General features: G+C 34.0%; 1 protein-coding gene across 2 annotated transcripts in view; it reads left to right on the forward strand.

Moving 5' to 3' along the window:
- Window positions 1-22,422, forward strand: part of LOC111421307 (DENN domain-containing protein 1A) — a 43,426-nt gene that overhangs the window by 19,211 nt on the left and 1,793 nt on the right. For both annotated transcript variants that reach the window (XM_071198198.1, XM_071198202.1), the window contains exons 6-8: window positions 3,473-3,730; window positions 3,797-4,120; window positions 22,210-22,386. In XM_071198198.1, the coding sequence (XP_071054299.1) occupies window positions 3,473-3,730; window positions 3,797-4,120; window positions 22,210-22,386 (759 nt within the window). The remainder of the gene's footprint in view (window positions 1-3,472; window positions 3,731-3,796; window positions 4,121-22,209; window positions 22,387-22,422) is intronic.

The raw sequence follows: 22,422 nt of genomic DNA on the forward strand, positions 1-22,422 counted from the left end.
GACATGGCCACTGCTCAAGTTAAATTGAGTGGGGAAATAAATAACCTGATAGATGTATCCACTAAACACTCGTTACGGGTAAATTCAAATAAATCAGTGGTTATGCTCTTTGGCAGGCGGGGTGCACGAGACTCTCTTGCAGAAAATTTTAAAATCAATATTGGTGGTAAATGTATTGGTGTTAGGGAGTGTGCTAGAAATTTAGGATTACAGCTCGACTCGAATCTTAGGTTCGAAAAGCACATCCTGGACAAAACAAAAATTTCATTTGCTGCTTTGAAGCTCATATAGCATGAGAAATATTTTAAATCGCAGCACAAAGGTTATGTTTTGCGATTCCTTAGTGCTGAGTCATTTTAGCTTTTGTGATACAGTATATCATAGTTGTCTGAACTCAAAAACATCACAAAGGATTCAGCGTGTTCAGAATTCATGTCTCCGAATGATTTTCGGGCTTCGACGAGGGTGCCATATCTCACACAGGCTGATCGATCTTGGGTGGCTGAATATGTTTAACCGTTGCATATACCATATGGTTTCATTTTATCATAAGTTACTGTTGCTTAAATGTTCGAAGCAAGGGTGTTGTCACAGCAGTGTTATATGTTACTACATTATTTGAGAGATCATTCTCTTACAACTTACCTAAATTTTATAATAGCTTATCCCAATCATTGAAAATGTTGAGCTTGTCGTCGTTTAAAGTAAAGATCAAAAATTGTTATATGGAGAACAATGTGATCAGATACAGGGTGGGACACGTGTAGTGGTTCGCACGAGACCAACGAAACGAGATTTTCATAAAGTCTTGTCTCGTCTCGCTGATGAACTAATAAGTCTTGTACCAAGTCTCGTCTCGTCTCGTTTCTCGTACGAAAGTCTCATAAAAGTATCGAAATCTCGTCATGCATAATCTTATTGCTTCAGTGCAATAAGGAATACTTAAATACTTGTTATAATTAAGAGAGAATTACAGCCCTCAGCCCCGTTGGTCGCAAATGATTTTGTTTTTCACCCAATCGTTTAGGCATAACAAACATCGTGCAGATTTATTATTAAGGCGATTTCGATGTTTTCTTATAGTTCATGCAGCACGCGAGAATAATCTTTCCGCCGGGACTGGCGGAAATAGCGGTATGCTTAAGAGATCTCGTGCCATTAAACTTAAAATAGGAAAATCAGAAGCATGAATGTACCACTGTAATATATCTGTGTCTTTATGACACCGAGGCATAGAATAATATTTTTGAAGCTCCTGCATCCATTCTCCTTCGGAAGGCGTAGGATTTACTGCATACAAAACATCAAAATCAATTACAAAATTCGACTTTTCCGCTCTAGAATCTTCTTGTTCCTCCAACGCTGTTACTTTCGAACGTTGGCCTTCTGATGTTATATCAAAAACTTCTATCTTATGCCGCGAATCGTAATTAAAACTGCAGCATAAATCTAATCGTAAAACTAGATAATGCTTTAATATTTTGTTTCTGGCAGCCTGAAAACTAACAATAAGCTGCTCTTCGATAGCGTTTCGATCTGCATTTCGATCCCAAGCAAATATTTTGCTCTCAATATTATCTATTAGTATATTGATACATATAACCACCATAGGTAATTTGACGTACTTCCCTCCTCCGAGTTTCTTGGAAAGTATTTGAAAGTTGACTAGTAATTTATGCACTTCTTCTAGCAGTATTCTTTGTCCTCAAGAGCATATGGTTTTAAATCAACAACATTTTGACACAATGCACCAAGTCCATATCTACCTTCAAAAGGTACTTTCAACATATCATTACTGGAATTCCAGCGTGTAGATACGAAAATATTTACAGAAATATTGCAGATATTATTTGCAGAAATACTTACTTGGCGAGACTTTCGTACGAGACGCAAGACCTCATGCACAAGACTCGAGACGAGACCAATGAAAGTCTCGTTTTGTCTTGTCCGAGTCTCGTCTCGAAAACAAGACTCTCGTACGCACCACTGGACACGTGAAATGCGATGATTTGGTTTTGCTTTTTATGCAAGTGTATTACCATCTTTAAAAATCTTTTCTTTCGTTTTATTTTTTTATTGGTGCACTATTATTAGTTTTATTTGTACCTCGTTTAGTTTTGTTTTGTATTTATTCATATTTTTTTTGTTTTATTTTTATGTTTTTATATTTTGTTTATTTTTATGGCGGGGTTGAGTGGAAGATAAGACAATTGTCTTAACTTCGCCCTTGCCAACCAGTTAAATTTATATTGTCATTTTGTGAAATTACGTTCTAATAAAGTCTATTATTATTATTATATTGGTACTACTGATTCATCATCATAGTAAGCCAATGAAAAAAAAAACTGTAAAAGAAATTGAAGATAAATTTCAGCAAAATGCATTTTAGGGTTTACCTATAGTTGATAGAAGTTATGATCCTATTATTTAGGGGAGAAAGGCCATAGAGAACTGTATTCGGAATTGAGCAAAATAGCTCAAAAAAATTTTTGCCAAGCATTGCAAGCAGTGTTTACAGCGAAACCACAATTTCTGAGACAGGAGTAATTTATGAAGACCGACAATGTAGATTCAACTGCAATCAACCCAGAAATATTACTTTTTATACACCACAATTTAAAAACATTTTTAACCGAATCTGCAATTAAATGGCCGCATTCAGTATCAAGGCCGGATTTTCGTGCCTTTCCTAGTTCATATCTTCCACAAACTCGGAATGTCTTCGAATAGCTAAGCCATAGTACCTTGTCACCTCATTATACTTTTTAAACCCACTGGTTTTAAAGCACGGTTGTGCAGAATGTAATTAAGTAGTTTCTACTTGAAATATGCTTCCAGTAAAAAATTGTTTCATCCGTACTCTTTATTCGATTTAAAGTGTAGATGACGTTGAACGTTTTTAATTAACTTTTAAACTTTGTTGTTGTATTTAACTCACTTTGAACTGATTTGAAACATTAAAACCAAACTAAAAACACGCGTTTATTTAACCGTAGCTGAGATGAGATAAAATTAAGGAAATCCTCTGTTGATCCATCTACAATCTGGGTGGTGATTCTTACACCAAGAATGTTATCACATAATTTAGTTTTTAATCCTAATAGTCGTTAAAACATTTACAATAATTTATAAATTCAAGTGGAGTAAAATTTCGATATAACGGACTAATACCGGGGAGGGGGTGTCCGTTATAGCCGAAGGTCGTTTATATAAAAATATATTCCTGAATTCAGTTTTTAGGCTGGTATGAAAACTTTAATACTCAATAACGTTATATTTTATCAGCACAAAATAAAAAACAATAAAATATATCGAGTACTGCATATCTGGGAATACCCCGTTTTCACCTAATGTATTAATATAATTATAAAATAAATAATATAAAATTTGTCCGTTGTATCCGTAAATTTAAATTTTTTTATACGAATAAAGAATAGTTTCTATTTTTAATGTGTATTTATTTATTTTTCAGAGGAATCTCACCGAATATTACAACGCTGTAGATACGACAAATATGATGATAATTTTTGCTTCCATGTTATACGAAAGAAGAATTATATTTACATCAAAAAAGTTAACAAGACTTAGTGCGTGCGTGCAGTCTGCCAATGATCTTCTCTACCCAATGATATGGCAACATATATTTATTCCTGTTCTTCCTATGGCCTTTAGGGATTATTTATTAGCACCAATGCCTTTTTTAATAGGAGTACCAGAAGAAGTTATGAAGGTAAAGAAAAATCATTTAAAAAAAAACCTCATTTAATTTAAAAAATATTTTATTTTTGTTAAATAGGATGTTTCTAGAAGTGATATAGGAGATGTAGTAATATTAGACGCGGACAATAACACAATTGAAACCCCTTTCGATGATTTACACAATTTACCAACGGAAGTTGTAAATTCACTTAAGAAACAATTAAAGAACAAAGCAGCTTTACTAGGTGATGGAGTGTCAAGAGCTTTTCTTAGGGCTTTAGTACAATTAATTGGAGGATATAGAGATGCCCTTTCATTTGGTGATAAAGCGACGTTTGATGAAAATAAATTTTTTGAAACGAGACCATCATCACTTCAACCTTTTTTAAAGGAAATGCTTCATTTACAAATATTTAGACAGGTAAATATTATTTTTAAAATCAAATAAATAAGTACCGTATTTTCTGGAATCTCATCCGCAATCGAATCTAATCGGCACCCTGATTTGAAAAATTCGTGGTGATAAGAAAGTTAGTCAGCGAAAGTAATCTGCATCTTTCTTTGTACAATACGAGGGCATTAAAACTACGCTATGTTCCTTGTGACCCACAAATATTTTTTTTTTCGACTGGTCCATGCAGGGTGTCCCAATTTCGATGTCCGCATAGGCTATCTCCGAAACTAAAAGAGATAGAAAAAAAGTAGCTTACATGTCATGATCTCGTTTTTCGAGAAAATGCTAATACCGAAAACTCCGAACAGCTATCGTCTTTTGTTTTCGCCCTATCGGCAAAAACTGAAAATTTTGCGAAAACGACATTCGCAAATATCTCACTTATTATCAAAGATGGAGTATTATAAGTAAAACATTATATGGGCTACTTTTTACGAAGAATTCAGTGGCGTAGGTAGAATTTCTTTCCCATCTTTTATTTTCGAGATTTTAGACGTAACTTTATTTTTTTAAATGGAAACCATAGTTGGCTATGACTTAAAATAATTTGTTATTTTCTGCTGATAATCAATATATATATATAGTTTGTAGGGTATATTTCTTATGGTTATTGAATAATTAACAAAAATTCATTTTGTTCAGTCTAAAACTAATGTATGTATTTAAAAGTTAATGTTGCTATGGTGATAACCATACATACCATGATGGAACATAATGTATTAAATAATTGCCAAAGTTTGTATTTAAAAATTCGATATCAACTCTGGCATTATGCACCAGCGTGTTAAGTGTCAAAGTATAACAAAACTGAATAAAACTTTACAATGAATTTCGAAAATTATGAAAAATGTAACATGATGGAATGCTATATGTTATCAGATAAGAATGCGACGTTAGCCGCGGAATTTTATTTCGCAAGATATCCAGAAAGAAGACAACCGCACGTACGAACCTTCAGCCGGTTAGCAGAAAATTTAATAGATATTTGGTCCTTCCCCAAACCACATACAAAAACATACCAAAATGACCTGCAAGAGAAATTGCAACAAGACGTCTGACCCAAAAGACGCTGCTCCCGAATATGAAAGAAAAATAAGTATAAACCATACAAAGCGGGGCTAACTCATTATTTACGTGCCGGAGATGTCAATCGAAGATTAGAATTTTGTAGATGATATTTAAAAAAATTAAATAATCTGCTGTTTGTTCAAAATGTAATCTGGATCGATGAAGTCTCTGAGTGTTCAAAGAAGATTGGGGTTCAATGTATGGTGTGCCCTTTTAGATAATAGAATTTTGGCATATAGTATCTACCATAAAAACTTAAACTCAGGGAAATACCTCAATATATTAGGGCAGCACATTGAGCCTTTGGACGACAATTTGCCACTAAATATGTCTCAAATGATATATTTTCAATATGACGGAGCACCAGCACATAATGCCAGAGTTGTTAGTGAATTTTTAAATACTACTACAAACTCAAGAACAGTAGAATCTAACAGGACTGCTACATCCATTGTTGTGACAGCCTACCCGCAAACTACGTCACACTATTTTCCACGCCTAGCTGTTGTTATGGTCTATGCGTTTGCTGTGTGTTTTTAGAGGTTATATCCTAGACGTATTCATATTAGTTTTGAAGTTTTATGTTTTTAGACGTATTAATGTCTATCATATAACCTCTAAAAACATAGACAGTTATCAGGCGTGGCAAATAGTGTGACTTAGAGTGCGGGCAACCAACCCGTAGTCGACTACAAAAATACAATGGATGTAGCAGTCCTGTTAGATTCTACTGTCCTTGCTAGAAACATTGGCAATAATTGGAAACAATGCTTTCCCTCATGGTATGGTTATCACCATAACAACATTATGTTTTAAATACATACAATAGTTTTAGAAAGAACAAACAAAATTGATACATTATATTCCATCATAGTATGTATGGTTATCACCATAGCAACATTAACTTTTAAATACATACATTAGATTTAGATGGAACAAAATGAATTTTTGTTAATTATTCAATAACTATAAGAAATATACCCCCCAAACTATATATATTTGTTATCAGAAGAAAATAGCAAATTATTTTAAGTCATAGCCAACTATGGTTTCCATTTAAAAAAATAAAGTTACGTCTAAAATCTCGCAAATAAAAGATGGGAAAAAAATTCTACCTACGCCACTGAATTCTTCGTAAAAAGTTGCCCATATAATGTTTTATTTATAATACACCATCTTTGATAATAAGTGAAATATTCGCGATTGTCGTTTTTGCAAAATTTGCAGTTTTTGCCGATAGGGCGAAAACAAAAGACGATAGCTGTTCGGAGTTTTCAGCATTAGCATTTTCTCGAAAAACGAGATCATGACATGTAAGCTACTTTTTTTCTATCTCTTTTAGTTTCGGAGATAGCCTATGCGGACATCGAAATTGGGACACCCTGTACTTAACGATAGCTTATTTACGAACTTTTTTTGCAAATAGGAAAACTGCAGACTAGATGGTGTATTTACTAACCCAAACAAAAAATTGTAGAATATACAGTGTTTCCCAAAAGTAACGGATAAATTCGTTAAAACAATTATAATAATAATAATAATAAAGATGTTTATTGATCAGATAAGAAACAAAATAAAACAAAGAGTAATACAAAGACAAATAAAATTAAGAAATTAATGAGATGTGTCTAAATCTGATTAAAGAGGGTCATGTCAGGTCGATCAAGAGCAATATTCTCCTGATCACCCTGTTTTTCAAAGATCCTCATTTTGAATACAACAACAAAATCAAAAAGGTATAACAGAACAATTCAAGTCAATAAAAAAATCAAAGCGACATGACTGTTCAACAGAGAAACTAAATTAAATCAAAATATATACAGGTGTCTCCGAAATGCGTGTACAACGGAAGACCACAGATTCCTTGGCTCAAAATAGGTCGATTTAAGTTAAGTTATCTATGTTATGGCTAAAGGTCGAATTCCAGCTAAACCTAAGTTTAACCGGTTAAAGTTGGGAGTTACTCGGGTCTTACGGTTAAAGTCCGAAGAGTTTTCAGCTCTTCGAACATTAACCGGCTAAACCTAGGTGTAACCAATGGCAGTCGATTAAAGAGCGAAGTTACTTTAAGTAAGCTTGTAGAACAATAAATTTTTAGGTAATAAATAAATGAAATCCATAATTAACAACATTAATTTATTATTTATTTAAAAATAACCATTAACTAGTGTATTTCATATTAAACTAACGTAAAGAAATAGACATTTTGAAATAGATGCACACTTCCATTTTAAAGAAAAAAAATTAGTTTTTTTTTATTTGTTATTGCAAGATAAACTGGAATGGCACTTAGAGTTGCATAAAACATTTGCAGCTTTGCAAAGACATTTTTTTGTCCCGCATTTTGTTTTACAATGGCATTTCTTAAATCCTTTACCACCAGAGGTTGACTGTAAATTTGCAAGTTGTCGTAAGGACTTTTTGTCAGCTGAAACATTTTCAATATTTACAAATTTTGACTCACATACGGTAAATTGATTCCTTGAAAACATTTCAGAAATGGTCCCTTTCTCGTTAAAATAATGTTTCTAAAGTCACCCTTACCTCTATCTACGTCAGGAATTTTAACTCTAACGTTGTCACCAACATTGCACGGTGGATACTTGACATTTGACAAAGATTTCATTTTTTCAGCCTGTTCTGCTAGGTTTGCCTTTGCTTCGATTCTATTATTAATAATCAGTCATTTTTCTTTGAGCACAAATCACATAAATCATTTTTGTTTGTACACATTTCGCACATATTACTAAGTGCCATTTCCTCTCCACTTTGAGTATCGTCATCGATACTTTGTTCGCATTCTTCCTGTTTTCTCAGTAGCTCCTCTAATTCCTCTTCTGTGGAAATATTATTAATTACTTCGGAGGGAAATAGAGATGACTTTAAACCAACTTTCACCTCACAGCCGAACATAGCTTTATATGGTGAACGCTTTATACCGGCGTGATGGGCTCTATTTTTCATCAATTGGACAAATCTATGTCCTTCAGACCATTTATTACAATTTTCGTCTTTCATCCACGTCATAAGTATGTTCTAAATATCTTGATTTGCCCTTTCAACACTACCTTGAGATTGGCTGTGACGTTGTTTTCTATGTATTATTTTTAATCCTGTCCACCTGGATATTAAATTTTCAACTATTTTGTTTGCAAATTCCCTTCCATTATCGGTCTGCAAAATAGACGGGGCTCTAAATATGCAAAAAATATCTAACAACACTTTAGCAACCTCTTCAGCAGTTTTACTCTGCAATGGTCATAGCTGCACAAACTTTGTAAGGTGATCTTGATAAACAATTGGTTTACATGTCGATTAAATCGACTTGGCAGTGGCTATTCATTTCTTTAGATACAATCGGTTTGACCACAATGCCTTTTTTGGCCGATTTTAATTTCATTTGGCACGATTTGCATAATCGAAGAAATATCATTATAACTTCCTGAGTGATATTTTTATATATTTTTTTTAGCTTCGTGAACCATCCTGTTGCGACCACCATATCCAATGGACACATGTATTTCATGAAGTATATCAAATACTCTTCATTTTTTACATAATGTTTAATTACAGGATCGGTTTTACAAACAGGAGCAATTAATTTATCGGTACCAGATATATGACATATATTAAATCGTTTCAAACGACGATAATGCAACGCTGATTTTTTGCTAGACTGCTTAGCTTCTTTCACTTCTTCAATAAACTTATTATATTGTGCATTATTCATGTAAAAGTTATTCTTAGGATCCTTAGTGAACAAAACGTTTTTGAATTCTTCATAAAAACTTGACTTAAACACATTATAACCTTCCATTTTTGAGGTTAATTTGTCAAAGTAATGATAACGAACTAACCAAATGTACAACGAACGAGATCGATTTGCTCTACTATTTAATAAATACGCACAGGGATGGCGCAATAATGATGCAATACTAACCGAATGCACAAGGAACACGATCGCCTTGTTTTAACGTGTTCTCTGTCGCCGGCGCCATCCACTTATTCCCGTAAGTGATAGCTCGAGATAGGGCCGAGACAGGCGGCAGCGAATGTGTTAACCAACTGTCATTGGTTACACCCAGGTTTAGCCGGTTAAAGTTGGAAGCGTTGAAAACTATTTGGACTTTAGCCGTAAGACCCGGGTAATTCTCAACATTAACCGGTTAAACTTAGGTTTACCCGGAATTCGAGCTCTAGCCGTAACATCTACAGTAATACCCCATAGTTACGCGATAGGTGGGACTGACAGTAGCCGCGTAAATCGAAAATCGTGTAAGTCGAAATTCGATGAATACATATTATAAAATCAAGGATTAATAAAAATTAATTTTGTTAAAAAAATGTATGTACAGGGTGGTTCAAATTCGATGTCCGAATGGGCTATCTCGGAAACTGTAAGAGTTAGAAAAAAAGCAGCTAACATGTCTAGATCTCTTTTTTTAAATCAATTCCAATGTCGAAAACCTAAAAGCGCTATCGTTAAAAAAACCGCGTAAGTACGGGGACGCGTAAGACGGGGTCGCGTAAGTCGAGGTTTTACTGTATATCCAAAGTTGCTTCGTTTGGCCGCTAGAAGACTTCAAAGTTAGCAAAAAAGATTCTTTAATTTTTTATAACTCGAAAACGCTTAAATCAATTGAAACCATTATTCAGAAGTGAGTTCTTAGGTTCAATTAACGTCTTTTTATGGTTTTTGATACAATTCTAGAAACACAGGAATGATGGAAAAGTCATGTGTTCACCGGATATTACACCATTTTTTTTTCTGGCCAGGAGACAATTACATTATTATAATTTCTGAATAGCCCATTCAGTTCTAAACCGTTTTTGTCTCTTATAAGATTTTGATTACATAAGTGGTTAAGCCAGAAAAAAGATATTTTTAAATATCTGCAAGCCTTGTTTACGTCATTGCAGTTACAAAAGTTACCTCATCGTAGTTGGCACTGATTTCAACTACATAATTGCAATTTATGTTTAACGTGAATACAATATCATTAATTGATCAAAAGCGTGGGCATTCAATGATCCTCAAAGCATACAGTGTTAGGAAAGAAGGTAGTCGTATATAGTTGATTCAGTACGACAAAGAGAAACTTTTAATCAATTCTTTAATTAATTCTAAGAAACAAAAGGATAATGCATGTGTTATTGCAATGATAAAACATAACTCTAGTATGCTTTGCATTTAACTGTCAGTTAACATCAATAAATCGTGTTTAACGTTATTTTTATAACGGATACTTACACATATGATGAGCAAATAGATATGATTTTAGTTTATGGCCAATGTCAATTTAATGGTCGCAAAAGCGTTCAAATCTTGAGTCGGGAAAAGTTTCTCGAGTCGGTTGGCACTCGACGATTAGGAAACTCCAAACCGAAATACACAGACCGTGGATGTCAACGTACAAGGCGAACTGTAAAGGTAGAAGAAAGGGTTCTTGAAAGAGTGGCCCTAAAATTAGTACGAGGCTCTTAGGAAATCAATTAGAAGTCTCTAAAGATGTTGTCTATAGGGTAATAAAAGAACTATTATTACACCCATACCACCTTCAAAAAGTGCAAGAGCTTTTACCTGTGGATCACGAAATGCGTTTGACTTTGCCAACTCATCCAAAACGAAAGAATCCACGACCCACACTTTAGTAGAAGGATTTTATTGACAGATGAGGCAACGTTTACCAGATCTGGTATCACTAGCATTCGTAACGATCATGTTTATGCTGAAGAAAATCCGCATATGACAACAGCAGTCCATCATCAGCATCAATTCAAAGTCAATGTTTGGGTTGGAATTATTGGCGATAACATCATTGGACCGGTAATAATACCAAATCGATGGATTGCAAGGGAAGCTGATGCCCCAATAAAATGGCCAGCATGATCACCAGACCTTACACCGTGTGATTAGTTTCTCTGCGAGGTATTGAAGTCAAAAGTCTATGCCTCTACAACTGATACTGAAGACGAATTACGAAGAAAAATTTTGTTAGCATTTAATACATTAAATAATCCCAAAACAATGGACAATTTAACTTTTTACGACGAGTAAATTTATGTATTTTGAAAAACGGTGGTCATTTTGAACAAGTTTAGTAAATATTTCCTACTTATTATTGTGTTGGTATTTGTTAAGATTATTGTTACCTTTTGTTTCTTAGAATTGATTAAAAGTTTTTCTTTCTAGTACTGAAACAACTAAATACGACTACGCTTTTTCCTCACACTGTATGCTTTTAGGACCATTGAATTCCCACGCTTTTGATCAATTAATGATATTGTATTCACGTTAAACACAAATTGTTCGAAATCAAATTAGTTGAAATCATTGCCAACTACGGTGAGGTAACTTTTGTAACTGCAATGACGTAAACAAGACTTGCAGATATTTAAAAATACCTTTTTTCTGGCTTAACCACTTATGTAATCAAAATCTCGTAAGAGACAAAAACGGTTCAGAACTAAATGGGCTATTCAGAAATTGTAATAATGTAATTTTATTGTCGCCTGGCCAGAAAAAAAATATGGAGTAATATCCGGTGAACACATGACTTTTCCATCATTCCTGTGTTTCTAAAATTGTATCAAAAACCATAAAAAGACGTTAATTGAACCTAGGTACTCACTTCAGAAAAATGGTTTCAATTGATTTACGCGTTTTCGAGTTATAAAAAATAAAAGATTTTTTTTTGCTAACTTTGAAGTCCTCTAGCGGCGAAACGAAGCAACTTTAGATATAGATAACTTAACTTAAATCGACCTATTTTGAGCCAAGGAATCTGGTCTTCCGTTGTACACGCATTTCGGAGACATCCTGCATATATATATTTCTTTCTCTTCCTCTTCAAAAATAATAATAATAACAAACTAAAATGTATCATTCAACAGCTCACTCAAAAACACCTTAACTTTGCTCGTGAAGGGAATCAGACCAAGACCTTTGAATGAATCAGGTAGCAAGTTATACATGTTAGGCATACAGTAAGAGAAACTACGTTTAAATAGTTCTGAGCGGTGGAGAGGTATCGTCAGTGTGTGTTTATGGCTAACATTAATATTGTGTATATCCTTGCGAAATTTAATTTTGTTATACAGTAATTAAAAACAGTTTATGGAAAAATCGCTGAGACGGGTCTAAGGATTTTAGCAATCCTCCGTTTTTCTTACAGCATATGAAAGAGGATTTTTTCTGTATTTGATACAGCCTAAATTAATATTAGCTACATAATAGTTAATTAATTTCCATTTATTTGAGGTAGAAAATAGCAATAGCCATGCGTAACCAAGGCAACCAGTTGTTTCAGATATTTTATTAAGACAACGATTAATTTTTGATATCTGATACAGTTGGTTGCCATGGTATGCATAGCTACTGCTATTTTTCTGTCCCAAATGAACGGAAAATAATGAAACTTTATGATAATTTTTCTCGAAAATCTTCTTATGTGACCAATACTAATATTGACTGTACTAGATTCAGAAAAAAGTCCTCTTTCATATTCCGTAATAGAAATGGGGCATTGCTCTTTGAAGAAAATATCGATGACGTCATTACTCGTTTAAAAATGACGGAAAAAATTTAAAATCTACACCAAACAATTGCAAAAAATTTAAATCTTTAGACCCGTCTCAGCGATTTTTCCATAAACTGTTTTAAATTGTTTTAAGACATTACTACTTGTTTGTAAAATTATTTAAATATATACAGGTGTCTCAGCGAAACCGGTCATTAGACGTTTCTGTGGTTCTGGCGAAAATAAAAATTTGAGAATTCAGACTTAAGTATTATCAATTACGATCTCTTCGACTAAAATATTTTCAGATTTTTTGCACTTCCGGTTATACCGGAAGTCGCCACCTACTTTATTTTTTTAAATGGAACACCCTGTATATTTTTACATATTTGGATTTGTCTGTTTTCAGGGTTTATAAATAACTTTACTTTTTGCAATTTGATACGGCCGTTCTTGAGTTATTCGAATTTTTCTAGAAAAATCTGCTCCAGCAGACATTTGTTCAAAAAATCAGAGAACACTCGATTTTTGGGATATCAATTTAGGATTCAGAATATGCTTAAACAACATGATGGAGTATGTTTTGATGCCGAGAACGGTTATCTAGAACGTTTGGTCACTTTACTATGGCACGTTAACTTTTCAAAATTTGGAAGTACCATAACTTCATTTTTTTAAATGGCGTCTTCGGCGTCTCATTCTACATCTTTTATATCCCATATGTCCCATACCTAACATTAATAGTTTAGGAGATAGTTAGGGTTTTTTAAAAAATGCACACATATCATATGGATATTTAGCCTAGTGTGCCATGAAAAACAAGCCTTCTCAATGAGTTCTTGTCAAAGACTCACTTGTTTACGTCACTTGATGCATGTGAGCAAATAATTATTTGTTATGTCCCTTAATATTAGTACTGAAAAGAATTAAAATCGATAACAATAACGAAAGTAATATTTACACAAATCAAGTCATTATTTTTTATTCATAAAAAGTGCGACAAAGTTCGTAGTATGATTCCTAGATCTTCTTTGGCAGCTCGAATTGAGGTGTTGGGACTGGGCTCGAAATAAGCCAAGGCATTCACCTCTTCCGTTGCATTATCTACTACATTTTTTGGTCAGTTTAACACGTGATTAATTCGTCCAAAATGCAAAAAATTTGCTTCTATTCTTTTAAATTTATCTTTTGTCATCGGAGGTAAATACGAATAATTTTCATTAAACATTCTGCAAGTTTTACTAAGAACTTTGTCGCACTTTTTGTGCACAAAAAATAAATTATGGATTTCTTTATTTGTATAAACATTATTTACGTTATTAATATCCATTTTAACTGGTTTTAGACTCACAAGCATCAAACAACGTAAAGCAGACTTTGACGTTTGTCAATAAGTCATTAAACATTTGTTTTCCATGGCACACTAGGTTAATATCGATATGATATGTGAGCATTTTTCAAAAAACCCTAATTATTTCTCAAACTATTAATGTTAAGCATAGGACATATGGAGTAAAAAAGATGTAAAATGAGATGCCGAAGACGACTAAGTAATAAAATATGGGGGGTGCCATCTAAAAAAATGAAGTTATGGTGATTCCAAATTTCGAAAAGTTAACGTGTCATAGTAAAGTGACCAAACGATCTAGACAGCCGTTCTTGGCACCAAAACATACTCCATCATGTTGTTTAAGCATGTTCTGAATCCTAAATTGATATCTCAAAAATCGAGTGTTCTATGATTTTTTGAACAAATGTCCGCTGGAGCAGATTTTTCTAGAAAAATTCGATTAACTCGAGAACGGCCAAATCAAATTGCAAAAAGTAAAGTTATTTATAAACCTTCAAAACAGACAAATCTAAATATGTAAAAATATACAGGGTGTTCCATTTAAAAAAATAAAGTAGGTGGCGACTTCCGGTATAACCAGAAGTGCTAAAAAACTGATAATATTTTAGACGAAGAGAACGTAATTGATAATACTTAAGTTTGAATTCTCAATTTTTTATTTTGGCCAGAACCACAGAAACGTCTAATGACCGGTCTCGCTGAGACACCCTGTATGTATTATTATTATATTATATTATTAGTAATGTCTAACACAAATTCAGTTCATATACCCTTGTAAATACCTTTGTAGTAGTTCGAAAGTATTGTGAGGTTAATTAATTAATAAAAGGCAGCAAAGACCAAGTTCTCCTATACAGCAAAGTTAAAACGAGAGTTGTTATTAAATTAGTGGAAAAAAGAAGGAAATCTATAAGCTGATACCATTTTTGGCGTTGATGAGAGTATTGTTCATCTGGGACAGAAACACAAGATAGCTTTTGCAGACGTGCAGTATCGCGCAAACAATTTACCGGGTCAAAGAAGGGACGGTTTCTGATAAAATTGGTGAAGCAGTTTTCCGGGCCTGTGTGAAGTTAGCCCCCAATTAAATAGGATTTTACCTGTAGAGTATTTTGATAATAACAAGAGAACCTCTCAATTGATTTCGATGAACAACATCTTATTCGAATGCTTAATTCTTGGTCAATACAAAAGAGGAAATGCCCGATTCGAAAGAGATTTCGAATTCCCCTAACACGGCAAAATATTGCCAAAGTACACAAAACTGACCTTTTTAGGTGATCATAGCTCGTAAGCAATGTACAGGGTGGTTCAAATTCGATGTCGGAATAGGCTAACTCGGAAACTATAAGAGTTAGGAAAAAAGTAGCTTGCATGTCATGATCTCGTTTTTCGAGAAACTGCTAATGCCGAAAACCTCATAGCGCTATCGTCTTTTGTTTTTCCCCTAGAGGCCAAAATTGAAAATATCGTAAAACCAGCAAGTGCAATTATCTTCGTTATTATTATAGGTGGAGTATTATAACTAAGACATTATAGGGACACTTTTTCACAGAGAATTTGATGACGTAGTCAAAAAAAAAAATTTTCGGGTTTAGATTTTGAGATGACAATTTTCGTTTTTTTAAATGGAAACAACCACTGATTATTCGCTTATTAAATTCGTTATTTAATTTGTTTATTATTAATAGACATTTCATTCTTTGATTTGTTATATCACTTTCTTCCATTTTTCACCAACTTTACCTTTACAACCTTTACAACTTTCACACTTTTACAAATATGTTACAAATAGAGTCGATAAACAATCGAAAATAAATAGCAACAATTCAACACCCCCCAATGTTTTTTTAATTAATAGCAATGATTTTTGAGGTGACAGCCGCTGTCAGAGTGAAATGTCAAATAATTTTTTGATAACATCAGATGAAATTTTGGCGATTCTGATTCTAAATGAGTGTGATTGTAGATAAAACGTGTATTGCATGCGTGTTTTAGATGCATTTTATTCACTTAAGAAAATTAAACGCTCGAGCTTCGCTCTCGCGTTTAAACATTATTGCATGATTAAAATGCTGTCTAATACACTTATACATTAGAAGATTAACATCAGAAGTACAAAAAAGAAAAAGTTATTTATATTAACTAAAAAAAAAGTTTATTTTTAGCTTTATTCTAAAACAATAAGAAATTGACCTGTCGAACCCCATATTTTTGTAATCAGAAAAAATCAAAAAATCAGTGGTTGTTTCCATTAAAAAAAACGAAAATTGTCATAATACCTCAAAATCTAAACCATCAAAAAATTTTTTTGGCTACGTCATCAAATTCTCTGTAAAAGAGTGTCCAAATAATGTCTTTTATAATACTCCACCTATAATAATAACCAAGATAATTGCACTTGCTGGTTTTACGATATTTTCAATTTTGGCCTCTAGGGGAAAAACAAGAGACGATAGCGTTTTGAGGTTTTCGACATTGGAATTTATTTAAAAAAAGATCGAGACATGTAAGCTACTTTTTTTACAGTCTGTACTCGATTATCTATACGTCATTCGATTCGCCATAGTTTATTCTTTCACCGTAATGACATGCACGATCTCAATTAGTTCTAAGAAACAGTAAATTTTAATTCCACCGGTCCACCGGAAGTGGACCACAACTTCGTTATTTTAAATGGAATGCTATAATTGTTATTGCACCTTTTAATTTTCGTTTACGAGTTATTTTGATTTAAAATTTTTTTTTCATGTTTCACCATGCTATTTAAAACCCCATATCTCAGCCAATATTCATTCAAGAAAGCTCTAACTTGGCACAATTATTCTTCAGATGATATCAAATAAATTGTCGTTTGTTGTATCAGCGTATCTTATACAGGATGGTCAAGATTTCAATTACCGTTTTTCAGCATTCAAGTCCAAAATTTTAAATGAAACGACCAATATTTTATTAGGTTACCAGAAAAGGAATTTAATTCTCTACAAACAATCTATAAACAACTCTATACCTATTTGTTGTAGTTTTTCTCATAGTGGGAAATTTATCAAAACATGCAGGAAATGCCGGAAACGGGTTATATTTTTATTAGAAGGCCATGATATTTTGACAGTTTTTTGTTTAATTTATTTTTACAATAATTAATAATCTGTTAGATTACTATCTTTCATTCACCAAAAATAATAAAGAGAAGAACAAATAAATGAAACAATGGAAACAAAAATTTGGTTTGGATGAAAAATATAAATTTAAAATAATTTTTTTATTAAATTTCATTTGCAAATGCCATAAAATACGGTAATAGTATATTAAAAAACTAGTTTCGTAAGACACGTTTGAAATGCAACGAATTCAAGTTTAAAAAGGAATGCTTTAAGTCTTATGAAACGTGTTTTTTATGCTATTTTTTTGTAATTCGCGTTTTATCATTTTTTTTAAACAAAAATAAAACAAATTTTGACAATGTGGGAAATAGGTATGTAGCAAATGGTAACACCGTAAAACTTGAACACCACTTGAGTAATATTGGAGTTCACGACGATTACACATATGTCAAAATTGACGTTGACATTCTTGATGACTTTGACCGGAAGTTGACCATAACTTCATTATTATTGAAGATAAATATGTCGTGTTTGTACTCATTTTAAAGAATTTTTAATGAAGATTACAAATATGTCAAAATTGAGGTTGACAGTTTAAACCTGAAGTTAGTTATCATATAATAGAAGTTTTATAACTGAAGTTAATCTACTATCTGTGCCAAAAGTCAAGGCCCCTCACTTTAAAGATCGATATCTTTGCAACCGCCCGATAAAAAAAATTGCGACAAAGTTTGTTATAATCACTGAACATTTCTACGTAACATATGTTAATTTAAAAATTTTCGGATCCACGGTTTTCTTTTTATCGTGAGTTAAATGAAAAAAGTACCCGTTTTTTACGGTACCGGCAACTTTGTCAACTTTGTGGTTGTTTTTCTCGAAAACTATCGTACGAAAAAATTTGAATTTTGAACAGGTGGTAGCCTGATGTGTTCTTAATGAGTAGCATATTTTATTTTTTCGATATTCCATACAATTTCGCGGAAAATCGCGGTTTAGTAAGACGCTGTTATGTCAAAACCGGCTGGGTGGATTTCCTCGCTGATTTGACCAAAATATGTCAAATAATGTCGGTTGTCGGATTCCGTTATCAGTTTTTCAAAATTGGAGCTCCCTAATTTTTTAAGAGCGATTTAATGGAATTACAAATTAACCCTTCGTCTGTAAATGGTTTTTTAGCACCATCCGTCTGTAAGGTGGGTCTTTCGGGTCCGGTCGTTTTTTTCATATTGTTAATGCACTCAAAAAATGTTATAAACAATTCATGATGATGCTCGAAACCTTCAACTTGATGAATCAATCATAAAATTATCGAAAAAATTATTTTTGCATACATATTTTTTTATATGAAATGAAGAAATTATTTTCCTAAACAGTTGTAGGTCGGACAGGAAATATCCAGGTTTACAGAGGAAGGGTTAAAGAGAAACAGAAATAAGCTCTATGGGGTGACGGGGGTTCCGTCCAATCGGAACAGATGGTGCTACCCAGACAGGACGTCGCGCCTTATTTCTTTATGTATGAAAGATAAAGGCGCGACGTACTGTCTGGGACGCACCATCTGTTCCGATTGGACGTAAGCCTCCTCTCCCCGCATAGCTTATTTTTGTTTCTCTTCAATTTGTAATTCCATTAAATCGCTCTTAAAAAATTAAAATATTAATTAATTTTGAAAAGCTGATAACGGAATCCGACAACCGACATTATTTGACATATTTTGGTAAAAACCGCGTTGAAAACCGCCAGGTCGTTTTCGAAATAACCGCATCCTACTAAACCGCGATTTTCCGCAAAACTATATGGAATATCGAAAAAATAAAATATGCCCCACATTAAGAACACATCGGTTTACCACGAGTTCAAATTTGAAATTGTTTCGTCAAATAGTTTTGGAGAAAAAAAAATCGCAAAGTAGATAAAGTTGTTGGCACTCTCAAAAATCGGGTACTTTTTTCACATAACTCGCGATAAAAGAAAAACCGCGGACCCGAAAATTTTCAAATTAACATGTCATACGCAGAAATGTTCACTGATTACAATAAACTTTACCGCAATTTTTTCCATCGAGTGGTTACGAAGATATCGATCTCTAAAGTGAGGGGCCTTGACTTTTTGCACGGATATTATTATTATTATTGCTGCCGGGCTGAGGAGAGCGGCCCCTCTCGTTACCGCGACCTATAAGATCTATTGTAACTTTAGCCCTCCAAAGGTTTAGGGCAAATGTAGGTCCTTAATGAACCTTAGTATTGTCCTGAGGTCTTGAACCTTTATGTCGGTAGGTAATAGGGGAGTTTTACGGAAGATGTTGTGTCTTAGACGGCCTCTGGCGACGCAATTGCACAGTATATGTTCAACAGTTTCTGACTTGTCGTTGTATAGTCGACAAGTTTGATCCTTAGCTTGTCCAATGTGGCAGAGGTGGTATTTTAGGAGCGCATGGCCGGTCAGGTAGCCTGAGAGCGTTCTTAGACCCCCTTTGCTGAGGCATAAAACCTCTTTGGTTTTGTTTTGCGACGGAGTTATCATACTCTTCGCTTGTTTGTGTCCTGGAAGTTCTTTCCAGCGTAAGGCTATCTTTGAAACCTCCCAGTTGTTGATTATTTGTTTTAGGTGGCTTTTTTGTAGTCCACAACTAGGTTGGGGTCCAATGAAGGGCGTGTTTGCTGCCTCTTTGGCCAACTTGTCGGCCTTCTCATTGCCCTCAATGTTGCTGTGACCTGGAACCCACCATAGGGTAACATCATTGCCCCTAGCGAGTTCTCTCAGGTTGTTGATACGCTCTCTGATCAGTGTGGAGTCACACGTGTAGGCCAGAATTGCCTTTAAGGCGGCCCGACTGTCTGTGAAAATGTTTATGGATGCACCTTTTTGTCCCTTCTGTAGGTTCAAAGCGGTGCAAAAGTTTATAGCAAGAAGAGGGGCAATTTAATGTGGCTATTTGGTCCACTGATTCCCATGCCTACTCCAGATCTTACTGTCTTTGAAGCATCGGTGTACCAGGCTAGGGCTCCTCTTTTTAGTTGAGGCCCTCCCTTCGCCCAATCATCCCTGCTTCTAAATATGACCTTAAATCGTTAATAACGATTTATTATAAAATGCAATGTATTTATGTATTTCTCAGTCGTGCCTGAAAAAGATTGTTAAATCGAAACATGTCGCACTGAAACAAATCTAAATAAAGAATTTTCATCGTTTCTATGAGATTTATTGAATTAATACTTACGATGAACACCGAATCCACTTTAACAAAGAATGACCTTATATGGTTAATAAACTTGAGTGAAGAAACTGTTTTCAGTGATAGGGCACTTAAGACTGCCTCCTTTTATATATATAAATGGAGCGGTGTGAGACCGAGTAGGGCTTCCAAAGCAGCCGTCGGACAGGATCTCATTGCACCCGTTATGTTAAGATATGCTAACCGCTGGATTTGTGCCAGCTGTTGTTGTGCTGTCTTATGTCTTGTTTTTGGCCACCAAACCAATGAGGCGTAGGCGACCATGGGTCTGATTATTGCTACGTAGGCCCAATGAGCCATTCGTGGTTTGAGACCTCAGTTCCTTCCTAGGAGCCTGCGGCAGATCTGGTTTGCCACGATGGCCTTTTTCCTCGCCTTATCTAAGTGTGAGTTCCACTACTGTCAAGTATTACCTCTAGGTATTTAGTTTCTGTTTTGAGGTTAATAGTTCTGTTTTCAATGGAGGGTGCTTTTATTTGTAGCTTCCTTCTCCGAGTGAAAGGGACTATTTCGATTTTAATGGGATTGATGCTGAGCCCATTGCTTCTACACCAAGTACTGATGAGTAGTAGGGCTTTCTGCATTAGCTGAGTTATGATTGAATCATATTTACCTCGGATTGTGATTACCAGGTCATTAGCATACCCGTGTATCTTAAATCCGTTTTTAGTTAGGGTGTTCATCAAGTCATCAACTACCAGGCACTATAATAGAAGTGAAGCACTCCCCCTTGGGGACATCCTCTTAGCGCCTTTATAGTCAGCGACTCGCCTCCCAGACTGGCTGTGATCTGCCGACTTTTCAACATGGCTATACACCACTTGATTGTCGACGGATGTATGTGTTTTACGTTTAGAGCCTTCTCTATGGATTCATATGAGGTGTTATCAAACACAAAACGGATAGTAGTGTTAGTCACTTTTCAGCACTTTCTTTTTATTTTTAACGTGTTTTTTGGGTCATTTCACATTGATTAAAAAAAATTGTCGATTTTTAAGCCACATGATGATTCTTGAATTTTTCCCAAGTTTCTTAATATTTCTTTTGTTAAAAAAGAGCGTTCTGAAATTTTAACCTGTAAACTTGTAACACTTCGTCCTAAATTTCATTTTACAGCTTTTTAAACTTTAATTTTGTAAATTAGTAACTAATAATCTGATGTCGACTTTGACATGTGATCTTTTTTAACAAACGAAAAAAAAAAAATTAAGAAATTTGTTTGTAAAATGGATAGAGGGATGTTAATCTATTTGTAGAGTCTCTGAAGATGGCCAAGGGCCGAAACTAGTTAAATTTAAATATTTTTACACGAAACATCATTTTGACTCTACTATTTGTGATTAAATTTATGCCACGACTTACAGAAACACTCTGTATAATCGTAAAACGACTGACCAAGCGGATTCTGTGCTTGTGATGGCTGTCATCAATGTTCTGTGATAAAAATAGATAGGCACCAAACAATTTTCAATAATTTGAATCTGTCTATTCTGAGAAGTCATATTTTTAGAGAGATGAAAATGAAAATCCCGTTTTTCTAAACATTGTTCATTTGTCGCTTAGTCAAGTGATGCATAAAGCGGTCCAATTGTAAAAATAAATTATACGAAAAACTGTCAAAATGTCATAAAAACACAAATCGGCATTTTGTGCATGTTTTCATAAATTTCCCAATATGAGGGAATCTATAACAAATAGAATCCATCCGCATTGGTTGTGCGGATTAGAGTCGTGAAAATACGGTAGTAAGGATTATTTTGCTTGTGTTATAGTTTATAGAAGAAAGATTAGAAATATTAGGAGCTGGATTAGGATTTACAGATCAATTTGAAACGGAAGTTTCAATTTATTCGGAAAAATCTAGCTCGAAATTAAAACAACAATACAAAGAATGGTCATCGACCATGAAAAAAGAAGGAACTGCATTTTTTAAAAACGTTAAAGACAAGGTAAGATTAATTTAACCTAATAAATCATCAATTTAA

This window comes from Onthophagus taurus, chromosome 1 (genome assembly GCF_036711975.1).
Source record: "Onthophagus taurus isolate NC chromosome 1, IU_Otau_3.0, whole genome shotgun sequence".
Lineage (NCBI taxonomy): Eukaryota > Metazoa > Arthropoda > Insecta > Coleoptera > Scarabaeidae > Onthophagus > Onthophagus taurus.